Here is a 22,907-nt window from a genome sequence, read left to right on the forward strand (position 1 = left end):
GCCGTTATTTATCCTATAATAGAAGTGGGATTATATATCCATGGACTTCCTGTCAAGTCTGTCGACGGTGTTACACGGCCTGAATGCGATTTGGGTGATAGTTGACCGTTTGACTAAGATCGCCTACTTTTTACCTATCAAGATCCGCTACTTCCTTAATTGTTTGGTGGAGATTTACATTTAGGAGATAGTTCGTTCTCATGGGGTACTAGTATCAATTGTATCAGATCAAGACCCGCGTTTTACGTCACGTTTTTGGAAGAGTTTGCAGGAAGCACTAGGGTCTCAGTTATCGTTTAGCACGACATTCCATCCTCAGTCAGATGGGCAGACTGAGAGGACGATACAAACATTAGAGGATATGCTCCGAGCGTGCGTATTGGATTTTGGGGGTAATTGGACTCAGTTCATGCCGCTGGTAGACTTTGTGTATAATAACAGTTATCAGACCAGTATTGGCATGGCACCATTTGAAGCATTGTATGGTAGGAGATGTTGTTCTCCTGCATTTTGGGATGAAGTGGGTGAGTGGCGAGTAATGGGACCAGAGCTTGTTCAGCAACCGCGTGACAAGGTTCGACTTATCAGAGACAGAATCAATGCAGCTCAGAGCCGACAGAAAAGTTATGCAGATAATCGCCGCAGGAATTTAAAATTTGAAGTTGGCGATCATTTATATTTGAAAATGGCTCCGTTTAAAGGGGTTATGCGATTTAGATAGAAAGGTAAACTTAGCCCTAGGTTTATCAGTCCATTTGAGATTCTAGATAAAGTGGGGTCGGTGGCCTATAGGCTAGCTTTGCCACCTATATTATCCAAGATGCACGACGTATTCCACGTTTCTATGTTGAGGAAATACGTCTCAGATCCTTCTCATATTATCAATTATAGTGAGTTAGAGCTTAGTGATTCATTGGTGTATAAGGAAGTACCAGTATAGATTCTGGATAGGAAAGTACAACAGTTATGTAACAAGGATGTTCCTCAGATAAAAGTTTTGTGGAGGAATCATACAGTTGAAGAGGCTTCTTGGGAATCCGAGGAGTAGATGAAGTAAAAGTATCCGCACCTATTCCAAAAAGTCTAACCGGGTAAAATGTAAGTAGTTAGATAGTATTTCTTTTGCAGGTACATGTAAAAAGTTTAGTTAGTTATTGGCATTTTTGTTTTGGGAGAATTTTCTTTTGCATGTGTAATCTCCCTGGACTCGGAATGTAATCACGGTATTCCTTCGCCATAAGTGAGGGTAAGTAATAAAATAAGTAGACCGTTTTGCCTTTAAGGGATGATGAGTTATATGAATAGTAAATTTTGAGGACGAAATTTTATAAGGAGGGGAGAATGTAACGACCCAAAGAATAATGGTATTTAAATAATAAAAAGAAAGAGAAATGGAAATAGGAATAGAAGGAGGCAGTCGACGACGTTGCATTTTGGATGAGATAATCCCAAGAAATTTTCCAGGCCTCATCGACAAACATAATGGTTTCGTCGGCAAGGGTTCTTCAAGATCTCATCAACGAAGTTCCATCTCTTCGATAAGAAGATACCGAGAGAGGATTTTTGGAAGTCTGAATTTCGTCGACAAGGGTTCAAGTTCGTCGACGAACATGTTGACGAGGTGACGTGGCTCATCGACGAATCCTGCAATATAAATAGTGCTAACTTCATTTTCTTGTGCAGGAAATTCACCGAAACCCTTTCTTTTATCTCTCTTTGGTCTCTCCTTTCTCTCTCTTCGATTTCGGCCCCATTAGTCATCGAATCAACGATCTGAGGCCACCACGAGGCTCCTAGGAAAGTTCTCTGTAAGTTTGCCAGAACGGATCGTCAGTGGGGCTGAGTTGGAAACCATCCCAAATCCAGGGTAAGATTTTCTACTCAGTAATTGCCTATTTAACAGTTATATAAAGCGTAGTGCGCGTATTAATATTGAACTTTAGTTTTGGGAAATATCGTTTTAAGGGTGTTGAACAGGGAACCCTGCGGATGCGGGGCTACTTGTTTTAGGGGCTTTTCAGGACTCAGGTAAGGGGATAAACTAAGTTAGTTATTTTATGAAAATATATGTATGTTATTACAGCATTTGATTTTAGGAAAATAAATATTTTATAAATGTTATATATTTTGGAAATACTGTTGAAAATGATGGTATGTTAAATATACGAAAAACATATTTCGTGTGGCATGAGTAGAAATTATTATGAAATATTATTTTCCGGGAATATGATAAAGATTTGGATTTTTATAATGAAAAACCGGCGTACAGGCTGAGATTTTTATATATTTGCCGGCGTACAGGTCGTGCTATATATATGATTTGTCGGCATACGGGCCGAGCTGTGGATATGATTTTCCAGCATACAGGCTGAGCTATGGATACGATTTGCCAGCGTATGGGCCGAGCTATGGATATGATTTGCCAACGTACATGCTGAGCTATCGATACGATTTGTTAGTGTACGGGCCGAGTTATGGTAAAATGTGACATACCAGTGTACGGGCGAATGATTTTCATGATATACGTATATATGCAAAATGATATGATGATATTGATCTGGTAATTAACGGTATGAAATATCCATGTATCATAGTTTCAGTATATGTTATATGTAATCAGAACCTGGTTGGCTTGGTCTAGGCTAGCACTTGCACGGTACCGATGTTATGTGTTCATAATTCATCATGATATTTGTGTTAACACCACTGTACAGAGTGGTGTGAGATTTGATGGTCGATGTGGTTTTAAGAAATGTAAGCGCCCCTGGTGTACGGACTAGGTCTGGCAGACCCATCAGACTTGCAGACTGTACTTTTGACTTGGTAGTGGTCGGTCAACCATTATCAAGTCCCGCCTTCGGGCCACACAACCTAGTCATGTGGGGGTAATACATGACAACATCCAACTAACCTATCAGGATTGTTTTGTATTATTATTTATATGAGATGAATTATGCTATAGAAACTATTATGTTCTGCCATGTTTTGGTTATACATGTTTTTCCCATAAATGATATATATATGGTTTTACTGGTTATGTTTATAATTATATGTATACCACATAAATGCTCATGTTGCCACACACTAGTATTAGTTTATTTCCCTTATCGAGAGGTGTCTCATCCTAAAATTTTATAAACATTTCAGGAGCCCTTAATAGGAGAGCGGGTAAAGCTCCACTGATTTAGTACTGTTGATCTACCCTCTCTGAAGGGTAAGTTTTGCTAGGGACGGATGGATTTTGTGGAAATGTCTCTAGATCTTTCTTTTGGGATGTATATACTTAAATACAGTGGATGTAATAACTCTGGTATTATGATGGATCGTTTTGTATTTATGATATTATGATTGTATGTTTCCTACTGCTTAGGCTTCCATTATGTGTTCTAATGTATCCCTGGTACCAACGGCTCCAGGTGGATTATGATCTGTTGAGTTTTGTGATTTTGGTTTTATTATATAAAAAAAATATATATATGTGGAATTAAGCAGGTTGTCACAGCTAGGGGGGCACCCTACTACACTGGGCTCAATTGACTATCCATCTCTCACACTCTATTTGAGATGTGTGGTAGTACTACCTAATCTAATAGCTACCGTACTGTACTCTGAAACTAAACTAAGTCATCAAGATTCTACTATCATATAGTATATTACATAAATAGTTGTAATAATACTGTTCCATGATTCTATGTAAAATCTATAACGATAATATTTTCTGAATAATTGTTATAAATATATCTAGTCATGACATCTGCGTCGGTTGAATATCATAATACACTGAAAATGTAATTTCTGTACTCTTTATAGTTTTTCTAAAAAAAAAATATCATCAACTCATGCTTGTTCTGTGAAATCATAAAATATTTTGACATACCATTATTTACAGTAAAATTTATACTCATGCCACACACAAGTGAGTACTACTCAATAATATATTATCTGGCCCGGAAAAACATATTTTGCTGACAAAATAATATTAAATATGTTTTCAAGGTTTCCTCAGTTCAACATTAGTATTCCCAAAAACTATACTAAACCATATATAAATTTCTCAATCAAATATTGTATATTCAATAATTAACTTTCTTAAAATACCTAACTTAATCTATCCCCTTACCTGTTTCCTGAGAAACCTGCAAAATCCTAAACCACGGCGCTCAGAACTCCAAACCCTAAAATCACATTATCCCCAGTTCAATGAACTCAACCCTAATATATTTATCATCTAACACATTTCCTGGGTCCACATATTCCAAATAATCATTTAAACCCTAAAATAACTTACTTACCCTGATTTTAGAGTAGTGCCCAAGGACCCCAAATCAACAATCCACTTCAATTAACTTATAAAGAATCATCCCTAGATCATTGTGGTGGTTCCTGATCATTGAAACGGGGTAAAATTTGGTCCAAAATGAAGAGAGAGAGAGGTGAGGAGCTGAAACCTAGAGAGAGAAAACGGAGGGAGAGAAATTTTCTCACTAAAAATCAGATTTTAGCCTATATATAAACAATTGGCCATGTGTACTCGTCTACGAGAAACAGAAGGGTGTTCGTCAATGAAGATAATGGGTTCATCGACGAATCCTTAATGGTCTGAAATTCCTGCTCTCGATATCTCCTCGTCAACGAGCCAGGGCTCTTGTGTAAAAACCCGAACCGTGATAATGGGTTTATATGTATAAAGAGAGGGACATTTTGGTAAAATAGCAGGTTCGTCGACAAAGCCGGATTTCGTCGACGAAGCCTTTGTTCTTCTCATCGACGAAATTCAAAGCCTCTTTGACGAGAAAAAGTCGAGAGTTTTGGAAATTTGGAAATATCAGGATTCATCGACGAAATCGTTGTCTCGTCGACAAAATTTCTGAAGACCTCATCGATGAAGGTACCATTTCGTTGACGAAATTGGCCAGGTCAAAGGGCTATAAAAGGAAATTCTCATTACTTCACCATTAAGAAATCTCAATTATATATATATATCTCTCTCTCTCTAAACCTCTCCCTACTCCTTCTCTCTAGATTTCTTCGCTGATTGTTGCTAGAATCGAGAAACAGAAGTTACCACGAGGATCATGGAAGGATTCTCTACAACTTCTATGGATCAGAATCTCGTTTCGAGCGTTTTCGGGTTTCAGGCTAAAATCGAGGTAAGGCTTGGTTTTTGTTTCTGATTTAGTATATGTGTAGAAGTATGGATTGTAAGTATGTATTGTACTGTGGTTTGTAGGTTTTGGAGTCTCGGTTCGTAGTTTTGAGGACCGTAGAGTTCGTAGTTGGATTTCGGGTTAAGGTAAGGGGATTTTGTTTATATCAGTCCATTTTCAAAATCAAGATCGATAAGCTTGTAGGCTACGATCGTATGTATGTCATGACTACTTATTTGGAAAAATCTATCGAGTAAAAATACGGGATTTTTGGGTTACAGTTTTTCGAAAAAATTGAGGATTTCTGGTATCATCTCTACTTTGTTTGGAAAACAGTTTGTTTTTGTTGAGACTGTATTATTGAGGTGACCGTAATCCATATTTGCATAAACTGTATACTTGAAATTGTAATTGATATGATTTTCCGTAAACCAAATAAGTGTGGTATGTATGGATGTATGTATTTGTTCCAGGTATTTGTAAAATAGCTATGTGGCGGCTAATTACCGTACGCTGAAATATATAGGGACATGAGTTCCAAAATGATTTTAGGTTTTGTGAATCGGATAGTGGTGGCTATTTACCGTACGCTGAAACAGCTATGTGGCGGCTAATTACCGTACGCTATGCCATGGATCGGTTAACTACCATAGGCAAGAGTGTCCGAGTCTATATTTGAGGGTGTGAAATATCACCAGTCTAATTCCGGTTGGTCACCGAAGTGGTGTGAGCTATATGCTACATCGTATGAAGCAATGGATTCACTATTGGGCCTATGTCGTCGTAGCGTAGTTGAGCATGTGGCAATGTAATCGTGGTGAGACTGGGTGACCTTGTGTAGTTGCGTATGTAGCAATGTAATCACTATTGGGCCTGGGTCGTCGCTTCGTAGTTGCACGTGTGGTAATGTAATCGCTGTGAGACTAGGTGACCTTGTGTAGTTGCGTATGGAGCAATGTAATCACTTTGGGCCTTGGGCGTCGCACCGTAGTTGCGTATGTAACAATGTAATCGCTATGAGACGGGGTGACCTTGTGTAGTTGCGAACTAGTGTGACGGCACTGACCTTATGTATGTATGTATGTATATTTGGGTATCGTATGAACTGGAATGGTTTTCTAAAAAATACTGGAACTGTATGAAACTGTACGAATTGTTTCAAACTGTATTGTATGTATAGTGTTATGAAGTATGTAAAATGACACTGGTATGCCACACACTGATATAAACTGTTTTCTTCCTTACTGAGAGGTGTCTCACACCGAATGTACGTACAATATTTTCAGGGCCATCAGGTAGCGGTAAGTAGCATCCTAGCATTCGGAAGCAAGGGGTGTCGTAGCTACTGCTAAGTACCTTTTAGGTACGAGTTTTGGTATCCAGGTTGTCAGGATAGTTTTGTAGACACCTAGGGGTATGTTTTGTATTATGTGAATGTATATCCTATCTTGTATAGACTCTGGTATGATCATGATTATGTATAAAAGACCGTATTCCGCTGCGTATCTGATGAGTATGGATTAGTATGTGTACGTATATAGGGCAACCGTGTACCCCACGGGGTCAGACCCTCTTATTTGTATTGTATCATGTATGTTTAAATTGATACAGAGACAAGTTAGGTTACTTAAATTCACCCCTAGGTCCCATTTCGGGGTTCGAGGTGTGACATCTCGTCCACGAGTCCCTGCTGATCCCCCTTTTAAAATTCCTTTTTCCTTCTATTTTAATTTTTTTTTTCACTTTTTTTTTTGGTTTTCTTGGATTTTCTTAGAAATATTTTCCCAGATTTTCTTATGAAACAAATAAGGCTAACCTAGGTTAAATTGACATAGGTTGGGTTTTGCATTAACCCGGTTGGTTGAGCTTAAATGAGTTGGGTTCAATTGGGCTTAGGCTAGCCCAATTAGGCTATGGGTTAAGTTAACTGAATGGGCTTGATGATAAGGCTTGGACTTATTGGACTGCTTTTACTTAATGGCCTTTAGCCAATTGGGTTGAGCTCGATAAACTCAATATGTACAATGATCAATGGACTCAGGTCCAAATTGGACATAGGTCTTGGGTCCACGGATTAATGGTTAATGGATCTGGACTTTCAGGTCTTTGGGTCAATAGATCAGATCCAAGTAACGGGTCGGATTCGGGTCAACGGATTAGATTGAGCTCTAAACTTTGAATTTACAATCAAATCACAAAATTTAAAGTAGACTTAAACAAAATTTGAAAGCCAAAAACCAACCTTGATCTTTAAATGGCTTTTGCCTTCAGGCTTGATGCCAACCTTGAATTTCTTCTTTGATTCCGACCTTTCGTAATCCTCAAGCTTCAAGCTTTTAACTTTTGAACCTCTGTTCGAACTCTCCAAACTCCTATTTTTCATTCACAAAATTTCCTCCAACATCGCAATTCTCAAGCTCTCAATTTTTTATTGCTCACTTTCGCCCAATGATCCAAACTTCTCTGATTTTCATTCACAATTGCTTGTATGCTCTTCTATCACTGTTTGTGCTCTCTCTTACCCTTAGAAAGCCTCTATTTATAGGTTTGGGGAACCAATCAGGTTAATACAAATTAGTCAATCAGTACTAAATTTAATTGATCTGTATTTACTTTTAATTTTCACATATTCTTCACATGTCTAATTGTTAACTCCTTTTTTTGCAGGTTTGAATTTTGGAGCTGAAGATGATGGTCCACCTCTTTTATTTTCTTTTTTTTCTTTTCTACTTTTTTTTTTCATTTTTCTTTCCAATATACAAATTTATTTTTTTCCATGCATTTCAAAATTATATATTTTCTCATTTTATGAAAAAAAAATTACCTAATTTTGTTATGTCAGCCCGGACAAGATGGGGTGTCTACAACCTCTATGAAGAGCGCATGACAATGCTCAACTAGAAATTATAGCAACTTGCCTTTCCAATGTTCTCATGTTTGTTCAACTTTTTTATTGACTAAATTACCCCTCAACATGTGATATCAATATTTTTAAATTACCAAAATTATCTAATTTTTGTTGTTAGTTTGTGTATCTTTTAACTAAAATTGAAGCTCAAGAGACAAGTATCCCTCTATTTACTCCTCTTGCCTCTTTTGCCTCCTTCCCTTCCCTTCCCTTCCCTCTCCTCCATGAATTTGCTCTTCCAATTTTCCTCCCCAAACTCTTTCTTCACTATTCAATCCTTCCCTCTCGGGAAGAATTATCTTGCTTCCCTTTACTCTTCATGCACGTCTCTCAAACCTCGAGATATGGTTCTTCCTTTTGATAAGTCATTCTCATCTCAAGTGTGGTTCTTCATTTTAATCTTTTTTCTTTGATCCACACCTCTTCTTTTTTTCTTTTTTTTTTTCAATACATTTTATTTTATGGTTTGATTTAGTGTATTGCCTTTATTTAGAATTAGTTCAAGAGCATCTCCTTGGCAATGATGCATTGTTTCTAAAGAAAAAATAATATTGAATGCAAAAATGTCGCAATTGATGGGTTCAATGTAGATAAAAGTATAAATCTAGTTGATGCACAAGGCATATATGTCAATATCACTTTTAATCATCAAAATAATTAATTTATTATTGAAACAGTAGATTGTATATTTTTTTTTAAAAAAACAAGTGATTTTTATTGTTATTTTGACCGAATTTACTTTGCTTAATATATTGAATTGTCGTTTACCACGCTTACAATTGACAGTTCTATAAAATTAAACAAAATTTTAAAATATTTCAAATTTCAAATTTTAACCTTAAAAATTTCAAATTGCAAATTAAAAACATTTTATTTGCAAGTTGTCAAAAGGGATAGCCTTAAATGGCGCTCATTTAATAAATCTTAATTAGCAGCAACACGAAATTCAAAGTAAAACATTTTGAAACTTAATCTAAATTATCACAATTTAAAACTCAAAGAAGAAAGGAACATAGTTAAAATAGAATAAAAATATCCATATTTTTTAAAATTTAAAATAAAAAAATCAATTACAAAATATTTTTATTATTTTTCAATCATCATGTATTATAAGACTATCCTTATAAATTGAAATTTAAAATATAATATCTAATTAAAATAATAAAAATAAAAATTTTATTATGATATTTTTAATTTATAATGTTTTGTACTTTTACTATATCAACCATATTTATTTTATTATTATTTGATTCAAAGATGAAATGAATATTTGCTTAGTTATATTTTAAATTTATCTTAATTTTAAAAATATTAATAAAATGAGTTATTAATTTTTAATTTTTCGTTTTATTTTTTTCCTAATTGTAGTACCAAATAACTCCTTGTTTTTATACCTTACCATCAAACTTCAAAACTTTTAAATAAATGAATAAATAAATAAACTATACAAAAGCATGACACTCCATTTACGAGCTTTCCATCACCGGATTTTGCTTGCCGTCATGGGGAAGTGGGAGAATATTCCAACGCAGATGATCAGATATTCGTCTGTGGTAATTATACGGTGGTTTCGGTCCTATTAAACACTTACAGTCAGCCAAATGCATGATCAAGATTTTCAATTCGGTGTTGATCATACCATAAGATCAACGGTTCACAACAGCCAATCATAAGCGACAGATACCTCTCCCCCTCGTCCAGTAAAATAGGACTCGGTGCATTCGATCATTGTCGGTTCGGGAAAGCTGAAGCTGACGCAAACCGTTCAAAACGCAAAAGGCATCTGCACCGAAACGACGTCATTTTGATATTCATTGCAACGTAACCGAACAAGCGTGTCCTACATTCAAAGTAACGCAGCTGGAGCGTACGCTTCTAACCTGATACCCAAACGACGAGAAGACGGCGACGAAGAAGAAGAAGCAGCTCGAAGTTCGCGCATAAGACACTCCGATCTTCGAGTGTTTCTGCGTGCACTCTCGTTGGTGGAATCTTTGTTAGGTTTTCAGTGATTGGACATTGTTCGAGTCGTTCTGATTTTTTAGGGTTGCGGGCCATTCAAAGACCAGAGAGGGAGAGAGAGAGATAGTGAGGATTGGCTATGCAAACGGAGGCTCGAGTGCGCGTGGTGGTGGAAGGAGGGCAAAGAGTGGTCGTCGATGGCGGTGCGCATAAGTTTGTGCAGCAACAGAAGCACCCATGGAGTCGCCAATCGCAGATCAGCACCGTGTCACAGCTTCTGGCCGGTGGAATCGCCGGCGCCTTCAGCAAGACATGCACAGCCCCGCTCGCTCGTCTCACGATTCTCTTTCAGGTTTATTCATTATGTGCTTTTAAATTTTTTTAATACAATCGGAACTATTATTTATTTATTTTTAAGTGTTGCAGTTTGATTTCACATTTTTCCCCCTCATTTTTATCTGTTGATTTGACCTTTGTATTTATAGGTGCAAGGCATGCACTCCGACGTGACGAAGTTGAGAACGGCGAGTATATGGCGCGAGGCTTCGCGAGTCATCGGTGAAGAAGGATTTAGGGCTTTCTGGAAAGGCAACCTTGTCACGATCGTTCATCGTCTTCCTTATTCTTCCGTGAGCTTTTACGCGTACGAGCGGTACAGCAATGTTGGTGCAAAAGTTCTATGAAAATACACTATTATTTCCATTGTTGTAGATTATCCTTGTAGCTAGCATAATTCTTGGTTCATTTGATATATCATGTTCTGCAGTTGGTACGGTTGATTCCGGGACTAGATGGCCACAGGGAAAATTTAAGTACAGACGTTTGCGTTCGACTTCTTGGTGGTGGTTTGGCTGGGGTAACAGCTGCATCTGCTACGTACCCGTTGGATCTTGTGAGAACGCGCCTTGCAGCTCAGGTCAGCAGTTGTCAGATAAAGTTTTGCTCATCTTAGTTCTATCCTCTTAAAATCCATTTTTTTTCAGGTTGCAAATTATTAATTGGCATGGTGCTTACAGAGATTATTAATTATCCTTGTAGTTTCCTGTTATTTTTGTAAAATTGAATTCCCAATTTATTGTAAATAATGATTGTATTAACACCTTGTTGGACTTGAGATTTGGTTCTTCTTTTTGTTGTCATCCATGTTGTTTTTGTTCTATTAGGCCTTTGCAAAATACATTGATAAGATTTATTATTTTATTTATTCATTTACTCCATACCCAAATTTGGCGTGGAGTTTTGAGTTTTGGATTTTGAATTGTATATATTTTAACAAAATTCAACAAAAAATTATTTTGATTTAATAATCATTCAAATCTAAGTCGAAAGCGCAAACTCAATGCTCCCAAATGCAGCATATGTGTAACGTGATTTTGCTTTCGTAATTTACTAGATATGTACATCAAGATCAATTCACTTTTCTATTCATAAACTTTGTTGTCATGTGCTAGTTTTAGCTTTGTGTTAGGGTCTTAGAGTTTTGCAACCCTAACACATGTTTTTGGTATATAATTATTGACTTGGAGGTACGATTGGTTAATTTGGATGCGACTGTCATGGGATGGTTTGGTATGTCACTATGACATTGTGATCGGTTCAGATAGTTTTGATGGTGGTGTTCTCAAGCTTAAAATGTGTGATCATTAGATCCTTGATAGTTACTCGTATGTGACTGAGAATAATTAGGAGACATGACTTCGAGGGAGCACTAGGTGAGTCTCCTACCTCCCCTAGTATCCTCGAGGCATGGCCTGTGCTTCTATGTGGGATTGGGGGCCCCACGGACAATACATTTAGGAATGAGATTGTGTGGATACTCTTGGCCCAAAAGTTAATAATATATAAGTTGTTGACATCAACTCGATTGTGAGATTTGGTTTGAAACATTGAGTGGGCAAAGGAACCAGTTATATTTGAGTAGGTTCTTGTCTAGCCCTCCTCTATTGTCATGTGATCCTTTGTGGGTAAATGAAATGAAAGTGGCCTTTAGTGAAATATCTTGTGGACGTCAAGTTTCTAGGTGGTGCCCTATACACTTGATAAGGGATGAAGGTTGATGGATGGGAACAAAGATGAGAATACCTTGTGCCCTTGAGGCAGGATTGTTGCCACACTTTGGGAGTCATCCTATTGTGGTTGGAATTGAAGGGTTATCCGTTGAGACTTTGTGCTGTCTTTGTTCCACAGATAGAGGTGATACTCTCAAATTTGGTGGAAGTGGATTGTTAGAGAAGTTTGCTCAGGTGTGTTTTTATAGAACTTAAGAAGTTTGTACCCATAGATAAGAGGTAACATTATTATATCTATGAGGAAGAATGAGTTGTGAGCACCTTGGAAGATGTCCTCGAGCCATGAGTGCAGCTCTGTATGGGTCACAGTGGTGATGTCTACCCAGTGGGTTTGGAATCGAAGAGAACCATAGGTGTTGCTTATTGGACTTTGTTGAAACCAAATTGCTCTTATGATATATTATGGTGGGAATGAATGTTGTCGAAGACCGCTATTGTGGAATTGAAGGAAGCAAATTGTGATGAGTTTGCCAAAGGGCATTTTGAGGGTTGACAAGTTTTGCCAAAGGACATTTGAGCCATGTTGCCAATGGTCACATAAGTTGTGGCTAGAGGGCCTTTCTTGTTTGTTCTTGTTGTGCGGGTTTGTGCAACACAACTAAGTTAGCAATCTGCCTTTTAGATGAAAATTTTAGTTCGAGCCAGAGGGCATAAATATCTTTATGGTAACCATGATGGATTTTTGTTGAGATTAGATTTGTCCGAGGACAAGGGATTGTGAACCAATGAGCTTTGATTTGGGTTTTGAGATTTGGAAAATTGGTTTCAATATTGAAGATTGTCATTGGTGGTGTGACCTGAGCTTGAGACGGAAGGACTTGACGAAGTTCTCGTGTTGATCCTATGGTTGAATTTGTGCTAGTTGGTTAACTTAAGAATTGTGATATTTTGGGTTGTGTTGGTTATCTCATATGGATTTTGGTTGTAAGCCCCAAAGATTGTTTGTGTTTTGGGAATTTTCTTGGAGTGGATTCATCCTTGGAGTTGGTCGTGAGTCTCCTTGGGTGAGGAATTTCCTTTGGAACAATTCGTCAGCTTCGAGCTTGGTTAGTTTGGTGGGCATGGTAACTCTGTTGGCTTTAACATCCTTAGGTGGGGACTTGCCTTTGGAACAGTTCGTCAGCTTCGAGCGTGGTTGGCTTGGTGGACATGGTAACTCCATGGTTTTGAGATTAGTTGTTTTGGAAGAAACTCTAGGGTGTGATCCCACTTTGGAGTTGTGTTTGTTTAGATGTTGGGTTGGAGACTGACTTTGGCATTAGGATATTGGTTTCGAGCATGGATGGTTATTTGGCTAGTGGAGTACCAAGTGTTTCGTTGGTCGAACTTGGAAGATCTTTGAGTTGGGATCTATCCATGGAATGGTAAGGTTGCTCTTGCTATTGAACATTGAGATGGTATTGTTTGAAGATGATATTGTATAGGGTATTAGATTTGGGTATATGAGAACCTTGATCAGAGGTGATCTCAAGTTAGTTTATCCATGGGCTAAATTGGGATGAGTGTCAGTTGGTTTCAGATCGAGTTTGGCTTTTGGAAAGTAGTTTGCCTGTGTGAATCACTGGGTGAACACTCTTCAGAACTTTTGTATGAGTTTGGTTTCAAGAGATAAGGTTGTCAATACGGATCAGTATCAAGGATTGAGAATTGGAGTTTTAGGAGTGTGTTAATATTCAGAACTATTGGTATGCTAGTTGGCGGTCAGCTTGTACTTGTGGGATGACTTTTGGACATGGTAAGTCCTATGTTTGTTTAAAGATCTAAGTGTGGTTCAAAGGAAGTTGCATTTGATTTTGACTTTGTGTAATGGTTGAAGACCTTGTGTTCGGAGATGTGTGCCACAAACAACTTCAGGTTAGACTAGGGATCAAGTCTATCGTGGGATCAAAGATAAGATTGGCTACTATGAAGAGTTTGTGTTATTAGTTGGTTGAAGCCTAATGTGTTGGGGGTTTAGCGAGTATTGTTGAAACTTGGTTCGTGTATCACAACAAGGATGTTAGACTAAATGCGGGAAATGTTAGGGTCTTAGAGTTTTGCGACTTTAACAGAAGGTTTTGGTGTATGATTATTGACTTGGAGGTATGGTAAGTTAATTTGAATGTGATTGTGTTGTTGTCACATGGATGGTTTTGGTATGTTACTGTGAAGTTGTGGTTGGTCTAGTTAAGATGTATGATCTATATTCTTGATGGTTACTCATATGTGACTGAATACGGTGGAGACATGACTTTGAGGGAATACTAGGTGCGCATCCTACCTCCCCAGTATCTTGATGGGTATTAAGTGAGCTACCTTGAGGAGTGCCCAGGGGTAGACTCTTGATATCCTCAGAGGGGTGTCTTGCGTGGGATTAGGAGCCCCTCAAATGATCCGCTTGGGAATGAGATCACGCAAATACTCTCAGCCCAAAGGTTTGGGCATACGTTCTTCTTAGCCATCAGTTATACAGTTGGGCGGTATCATTGACCGAGAAGATGAGAATTATTCTTAATACTGGTGGACTATGATTTATTTCCCGTACTGTTTGAATTCAGGTTAATTTGCCTATGACCTTAGTTGGTTCAAGGGTTATCAAGCTGCGAGACTTGACCACTGGATTAGACACTTAAGTGTTTCCTTGGATAAGGATGAGTACGGCTGGATTAGACCTAGTGTAGTCCTGCTGCTACACGGGTGTGACTCCTTGACACTTTAGGAGGATCTAGGCAAGGGTGAATTGTTTTGGCTATTGAGAACTCCACATCCATGACACCATGCTTAGCTTCCTGCATCTAAACCGCTAACTTATTTTATTTTTAAGATACTCTAGTCATTGGCTAAATATTGGGGAACTGCCTTTGTATCTTTCTCGCTTGTTTTATGAGTCCTTTAATCTTTTGAGCCTTTTCTTGTATCTCAGTAATATAAAATTAGCCTTTTGTTGGCTTCTTGTGTGTTAATCTGTTTTGTTATTTAGTACTGTTGCGGTTTTGATTGATAGCAAATAGGAGTTAGTTTAACCTTAGGAAAAAATATATTGAATTAAAGAATTGAAATCAAGAAGGAAAAGAACCTACAGGCCAAGGAGATTTTGGATGGGTGTATTGGCAGCATATCAAATATCGTGATGAGTTCTGTAGAATTCATAATATACATACATACATAACAAGTACTTAAATGAAAGAAATAGCCTTAGATTGGATAGGCTAAAGCTCAAGAGTGTGTGATCTCTTTTGTATAAAATGTTTATTGGTACATCTGCCTGCGTTTGTTTGTGAATTTCATTTTTTATTATTATTATTTTGTTTTGGGAGGGGAGTGTGGATGTGCAGATGTGCTGAGCATAATGGAAGACAAACTATGTAGTTGTAATTGGCTGCATCCTAGTTTCCTTAAGGAGTGAACTAATTCACTAAGTATCTGTGTTACTGCATGGGAGAAAATGAGTCATGGACTACATTAAATATCAAATCAGCCAAATCCCCTGCCCCTGTTTTGGGGGGGAAGGGATGGAAGGGTGAATGTGGCTCCACCGTAACAGACATCATAATAGTTGGTTGTGCTCCTGAGATTGTACTCTTACCTTCTCAAAGCTGTTTCCTGCTGTATTTGGAACAATTTGTGCTATGATTTGGGCATTTGACTATATTTTTGCATAGATTTGAATAATATTCAAAACATCTATGTAGTGAATGTTGACCAAATCCAAGATAAATCCATGTTCCCAAGCACACAGTTGGAGTTTTGAGGGAACAGAGGGTTTGCCCTGATTCTAGAAAGTTATGTTTTTAATAAATATTTGGTGGACTTGTATGTAGCATTTTTCAAGGAAGAAATGACTAGTTCTGGTTCGTTATGGTGTTGAGTGTTTTTTTAGGCTCACTCCGGTGATTTTCGAATTATCACCTTTAAAAGACTGCTGTTGACTGGCTTCACTGCATTAATTTCTTCCACTTGATTTGTTTCTTCTGCTACCTTATTGTTTGGGATTCTTTAGGAGGTGTTTTATTTTTCCCTACGTAATAAGCTTTATATTCATATTTAAAAGAAAAATAACAACCTTAAGTCCCACTAGGTGGGTCAGCTATATGAATACTTTCCAGCCAATTTGCACAATCTTGGGCAATATCTTTTGACAAGTAGGGGCTGTTAAATCCTTACTATCTCAATCAAGTTATTCTAGGTCTACCCTACCCCTTCTATTATCGCTAACATTGGATAGCTCACTCCCATCAATGGTGCCCTTTTTTTTTTTTTTTTGCGTGTTTCACCAGTGCCCAGACCATCTCTTGCGCCCCTCCCCTATGGCACTAGCTTCTACATGTGCAATACCTAAATTCTCACAAGTACATGCTCATTCCTTGATTTATTTTTTAGATTTAGTCACCTTTAGCATTCTCATTTTGACTACTTTTACTTTTTGGATATATTATTTCTTAGTTTCCCAACATTTCCTAGCATGTTTGATCTTATAACCGTCCTAAAGAACTTCCCTTTTAATTTTAAGGGTAGTCACGATCAACATGATGCCCGAAGCAATCCTCTGTTTTACACAACCTTTCTTCAATCTCTCTTTCAGTTTGCATGATAGATTCAAGTATCAAATCAATTAATGCTATTAATTTCTTGATCGTCAAGTTTAAATTTCTCCAATATTCCTGCTACCTCGACTAAAAGTACATCTTACATGTTTTATTTTATTTCTATATGCATCTTTAAACCTCTAGATTATAAAGCTTCTTTCCATAATCTTAACTTCAATTCTACTTTACATCTAGTTTTATGAATCAATAAAATATCATTTGCACTCTAGAACCTTCCGATACTTCTTGTGAGTTCATCCATCAATAAATATTGGGGCTGGAAATGAGACGAGCTAGCCTGAGCTTCAGCATGGTATATTCTTGCTGCCTTAACTAGAAGTACGTCTTACATGTTTTATTTTATTTCTATGCATCTTTAAACCTCTAGATTATAAAGCTTCTTTTTATAATCCTAACTTTGATTCTACTCCACATCTAGTTTCATGAAGCAGTAAGATATCATTTGCACCATAGAACCTTGGGTTACTTTTAAGTTCATGCATCAATAAATATTAGGGATGCAAATGAGACGAGCCAAGCTAAGCTGAGCTTTACCATGCTCAAGCTTGTTTATTAAGTTTTTATTCGAGCTCAAGCTTAAATCAAACTTGAGCCTTGCCAAGTTGATCATGAACTAGTTGATTCTTGAGTTAAAGGTGAAGAGGGTTTTTACTGATACTACCTTGGGGTTTCTTTGCCCATACCCAGTGAACATATATTGCCTTGGGCCTTGGCCCCTACACTAAATCTGTTATGGAGTTTGGGGTAAATGAGCCTTATTCAAGCCCTATTAAATGAGCCCAACTAAGCTTATAACCAAGCAACTCATGAGCTGAGTCTGTTCATGTTAGATTTGGCTCATTTTTTAGACGAGCCTTGAAACTGGCTTGGGGATCCCTAATTTATATAATGAACAAGTCTGAACGAGTTCATGTTCATTTGCATCCCTGCCAAGTATCAATAATTCAAAAAGATAAGGGCTCAAAGCAGACCCATTTATGTACGCCTATTCTAATTAGAAGTTTCCACTCCCCACCAATAATCATAAGAATAATCATGACTCTATCATACATAATCTTAATGGCATACCTACTACATACTCTATTTTTGTTTTCTTTTTTTTTTTTTCCTTTTTTTCCTAGAACCTAGCATAGAACTTTCCTAGTGCCCTATCATAAGTATTCTCTAGGTCAAGAAAAACCACGAGCAGTGTACTTGGGTGGCAGTCCCTTGATGTCTTCATTTAATAATATTTCTCTTTGCTGATAAAAAAGAACCCATGTACAAGCCCTTCTTTCTTCTTCCTAAGCTCTTCCATTACTTTTCATAATAGATATATAGCTTTTATAGTTTATCTCCTACGCATAAAACCAAATCAATTCGTTTCTAAGCTTAGTCTTTGTTCAATTAACCTTTCCCAAAGTTTCTTCATATGGCCCATAAGTTTGATTCTACAATAGTTATTACCATTTTGAATGTCTCTTTTATTTTTTGTATGTTGGTATTAAAGTGCTTTTCCTCCATCCATCTAGCATTTCTAAGTTCTTATAATTGTGTTAAATTATTTAACCAAATAATTCTATTATCACTTAGGCATTTCCAAACTTCAATTGGGATGTTATTGAGTCTTGTAGCTTTTCCATTTTTCATCTTTTGTAATACAACCTAAATTTCGTTGACTATAATTTTGCGCAGATAAATCTCAAATTTTTGGCCTTTTCCTCAATTTTCAAATCTAAATTTAAGCTTTCTACATGGTTTTCTTGAAACAGCCAATTAAAGTAACTCCATATTTTTTTGTTTTTTTGGTCATCTTTTAACCAAAATACTTTCATCATCATTTTTATACGTTTGATATTACTTAGGTCATTGCTCTTTCCCTTTCTAGCTCTAGCAAGTTTAAATGTCTATTACTCCTTTTGTATCTTAACATATACGTTATTATATGCTCCCTATGTTGTGCTTCACTAGCAACCCTTTTTTTTGTTTTTTTTTTTTTTTGCACTGTTTTTTTGCTTCTTAATACATTTTCAAAGTTTTATGTATTTCTATATTTTTGCCATGTCAAAACCATATTTCTATATTTTTTCCTAACTGCTTTTTTGAAGTTGTACATATTTCTATATGTTTGCCATGTCAAAACCGCATTCTTTTTGTTCTAACTGTTTTTTGGACATCTTGATCATCACCAACTCTAGTTGCTAGTTGAGAATCTTGATACTCTAGATTTAACTGATTTTTTTCACAGAACCAGCTATCCTACTCGATAGAGTGTGTCTGTCTGTGCTATCTGCTATTCTCCATTCCCCAACTATTCTCCTATTCTTCCTCAACGTTCCGCTTATTGATCTACTTTATTTTTTCCTTTTGTTCATATTGAAAAATTAAACAAAGGAGAGAGAAAAAAAAAAGGAAAGAAAGAGTAATACAGTAGCAAAACCTAACTAATCTGTGAACATACCATCGTGTAAAACCGAGCATAGCTAGGCTACATATTCATATTGTTAATGGGATTGATGGACAAAGAGATGTGGACAGTACAAAATAATTACTGGAGTGGATTTTGGCTTGCTTTGAGTTTGAACTTTGCGGTTTTGGCTTGGTTACTTATTCTATAAACATTTTGCCAAGGCTCTTTTTTTTTGACACATTTAATATTTAGTATTTGCAGACAAATGTGATCTATTATAGAGGTATTTGGCATGCATTGCATACTATTTGCAAAGAAGAGGGTGCCTTGGGCCTTTACAAAGGACTTGGGGCGACATTGTTGGTATGCTTCCACTGTTATTATCATTCCTTTCATGCTTGATTATTAATCAGTACTCTCTCTCTCCCTCTCTCGCTCTCTCTCTCTCTCTCTGCTTGCATGCATACCCATGCGTGGCACATTGCTGATTGCAGCTTTAACACTAATGCAGGGTGTTGGGCCCAATATAGCAATTAGCTTTTCATGCTATGACACTTTGAGATCTTCATGGCTGGCTTCGAGGTGCATTTCATAAATGATTTTGGCTAATTATGAATTTTAATGTGTTGATTCTTTTTCCATGCATTTTCCTTATGTTCTTTCATAATAACTCGGGCTTGTTGAAATTTTATGTTGTTGTCAGGCCCCATGATTCAACTGCTCTGGTCAGTCTTGCTTGTGGCAGTCTTTCAGGCTTTGCATCATCCACAAGTGAGTGATGAAAGTTGGTAATGGAGTGAATTTGTAGATACAGGGCATGTTTGCTTCTGTTTTACAATAGGTTTCTTTTCCACAAACAAAAAATTGAACTGACAAATAAAACAAATTTGACTAAGCCTCTCTAAATTCTCTGCAAGCTCAGTAAGTCAGTATGATACTTTGGTTGTCATTTAAGCACATACTAATCTTTAATGTAATTCTGTGCTGAGAATTGCACATTTTCTGTGAGTGGTTGTTCTACTGGGCATAATCTTACATGTCTATTCTAATGCAGTGTAGAAATGGAAATTTTTGGAGTTGCCATGGATTTAGGACCACTTAGTGAACTATCCGTAACTTGGTTTTGATATAGTGATTAACTGAGTTATGCTTAAAAGCTTCTGTTTGGATAACGTACCTTTGTTTGAGTAGATAATGTTAACACGTGTAGTTGTCTACAATGCTTTTGATGCAGTGAAGCAGGTTGGGGTGTAAGCTCTGCACTAACTATCTAACCAGACTGACCCTTACAACTAAGCGGGAATAATTTGTCTTGTAAGGAAGTCTAAGAAAAAATACTTATGTGCTCTGTCAAACTTTATATTTTTCATTTAAAGATCTTGCTTGGACTAACTTCATTTCTTCAACATTTCTTAACATACCAATCTCCCAAGCATTGCAGTTGGTTCCATTATGGGGTGGTGCTGCTCCCAGGTGAACCAGCACCGTCCTTTTGGTTCTCAAAACTCCAAAATGAGGGGTGTCCTCTATGAGGTATGCTTCTCAAATAGGCTTCCTTTGTCCATTGGTTGCTGATGGTACTGGGCCCTTCCAAGTCTTGCTGGTCCATTTTGAGGATATTAGATATTGATTTCCCAATTAATTTACCTTAGAACTCTGTTGGTTTGAATACAAAACATTTCTCAAAGAAAAAAATGCCTAGCTGGGAAAAAGTATTATATATAGAAAAAAAAGAATTCATCTGAAAGCTAACAGGGAAACAAAAGAATTGTTCTGAAAACTAACAGTAGATGCATAATTTGAATTTTTAAAAATGTTTATTCATGAAAAATAATATGATTTGTTGAGTTGCACATTGCGATTTCCTGTCATACAACACTGTTGGTGTAGTTCATGTGGGATTATTGAGCTGCTTATGTTATATGCAGATGACATCGCTATTTTCAATCTAGCAACCTAACTATAAGCTATTTACTTCGCAGCCAGCTTGTGTTGCAGGAAATGCATCCTGCGAGTTTTGCTTGCCCAGTTTATGGTTCAATCATCTAATTCATTTAAATTTGTACTATGAATTTGGACAAACTTAAATACAAAATCGTGAAGTTTTTATCAATTCATATGGCTACAAGTTTACAGCCCCAAATCCCGAAATGTAATTTGGGCAGTGGGGTTTCTAGGACTTGGCTTGATATAATTTGCTTATTTAACCGAGTTATCATATACATCTCTTCTTTGATTGATACTCCTAGTTCTATATTGAACTAAAACTGAGAATGTCACTAATAGCTGTTTGAGATCATCTTAGTAATTATTTCTGATAGCTGTAAGGGGCTAGCTTCCATTTTAGCATGTGGCTGTTGTGTGATTTATGTCTATTTAGACTGGAATGAGTACATTCAGGTATGGTGAGCTCTTGTGTTCGGTAATGATATTGTAAAGCAAGTTTGTCATTTGTATTAGTAAATTTTCCTCCCATTGTAGGTCTTAATGCTTTAAGTGACTCATTCAATGATCCATCTGCATCATTCTCCTATATATTTTGCAGTAACATTCCCTCTAGACCTAGTGAGACGGCGGATGCAGCTGGAAGGAGCTGCTGGTAGAGCCCGTGTGTACAAGGCAGGACTTTTTCGTACATTTGGGCACATAATCCGAACTGAAGGCCCGCGAGGTTTGTACAGAGGGATCCTCCCGGAGTATTACAAGGTGGTGCCGGGTGTTGCTATTGTTTTTATGACGTATGAGAAACTGAGGACTCTTTTACCTGATATTCTCGGCAGTGCCTAATCAACAGCCTGCCAGCCTCTATGAAATTCAATTAACAGTCCGTTACCATGGCAGTAAATTTTGTTACTTGCTGCTGCGAGGAGACCACGATTTTCAAATTTGTAGATAAGCCACAGGAATACTAGTATATAGGCACGAGTGCAATCACTATGATTTTTCACACTTGGAGATGTTAACGTTTCGTTTATAGTAAAATTTAGTTCTCAGACGCGGCCCATTTCATTTCCATCATATTGTGCTGTTGAGGGTTACAGATTATTATAATTTAATACTTCTACATTTGGTTAGGTAGGCATCCTTCTCTGTTTTTGATGTTATTTGGCTTGTTATTTTCATTGATTGGTGTTTTTAAGTTACGGCCACTGCAATACAGCTCCTGTTTTTCCTTTCGCAATGAATGCTTTTAATCGGTTGACAGCATTCGTGTGGCCCACCTGCCCGCCCTTTTCAAAGTGATGTATAAATGTTTAGGCTATTTTTAATTCAAGAATTAAATCTTAAACCATCACATCAATGGCATCAGTCTTAAAACAATTATTCTGTTCCCTAAAATTCCCTGAAATACACTACTCTCTATTCATCGTATTATTTATTGTATATTTGGGAAAATCAACCCTCAATAATAACACTCCAAAGTTGCCTCATAATTATTAAGGCTTGAGAAGCGTCCTTATAACTAATGAGGGACCCCTCAAACAAAGAAAGCTTACTCAAAATTATAATTTTGTGTTAATGTAATGTATAAATGTTTAGGCTATACTTAAATCAAGAAAAAGAAAGCGGGGTGGAAAAGAAGAGGACATTAATTTTTATTATATTTTGTCAATATCAAATATTTATAGATTTAAATTTTATTTAAAGTTTGACTTAAAATTTTAAATTATTGAAGGACAATGACATCAATAAAAAAAATTAGATCATTGATTTCATGTAGTTTGTCTTTCTGGACAATCAAACATAAACTCGTTTTGTAGTATTTGAAGTTTGGAATGGGACAATATGTGAGATGGGTTATAGTTTTTGAAACTAAAATATTCAAAATCAATTGTTTATGTTGAG

General features: G+C 36.8%; 1 protein-coding gene across 4 annotated transcripts; it reads left to right on the forward strand.

The window, feature by feature from the left end:
- Positions 1 to 9,850: 9,850 nt before the first annotated feature.
- Positions 9,851 to 22,143, forward strand: LOC131165375 (uncharacterized). Of its 4 annotated transcripts, none has more exons than XM_058123104.1 (7): positions 9,851 to 10,369; positions 10,503 to 10,679; positions 10,784 to 10,933; positions 19,323 to 19,424; positions 19,573 to 19,643; positions 19,765 to 19,832; positions 21,607 to 22,143. In XM_058123104.1, exons 1-7 carry the CDS (start codon positions 10,157 to 10,159, stop codon positions 21,846 to 21,848), a joined length of 1,023 nt encoding a protein of 340 aa, XP_057979087.1. In that variant the 5' UTR covers positions 9,851 to 10,156; the 3' UTR covers positions 21,849 to 22,143. The 4 variants fall into 4 exon arrangements, with proteins under 4 accessions (XP_057979087.1, XP_057979086.1, XP_057979090.1 ...); XM_058123103.1 differs by having other exon boundaries at positions 9,865 to 10,369; positions 19,314 to 19,424; XM_058123107.1 differs by having other exon boundaries at positions 9,865 to 10,369; positions 20,296 to 22,143.
- The last annotated feature ends 764 nt before the right edge of the window (positions 22,144 to 22,907 follow it).

The sequence above is a fragment of the Malania oleifera genome, chromosome 10 (genome assembly GCF_029873635.1).
Source record: "Malania oleifera isolate guangnan ecotype guangnan chromosome 10, ASM2987363v1, whole genome shotgun sequence".
In the NCBI taxonomy this organism is placed as follows: domain Eukaryota; kingdom Viridiplantae; phylum Streptophyta; class Magnoliopsida; order Santalales; family Ximeniaceae; genus Malania; species Malania oleifera.

Coding starts and splice junctions, on each gene's coding strand:
- LOC131165375 (XM_058123103.1), top strand. CDS start 10,157: ATGCAAACGGAGGCTCGAGTGCGCGTGGTGGTGGAAGGAGGGCAAAGA. Junction 10,370..10,502: donor GTCTCACGATTCTCTTTCAG/GTTTATTCATTA, acceptor TTGTATTTATAG/GTGCAAGGCATGCACTCCGA. Junction 19,425..19,572: donor GACTTGGGGCGACATTGTTG/GTATGCTTCCAC, acceptor ACACTAATGCAG/GGTGTTGGGCCCAATATAGC.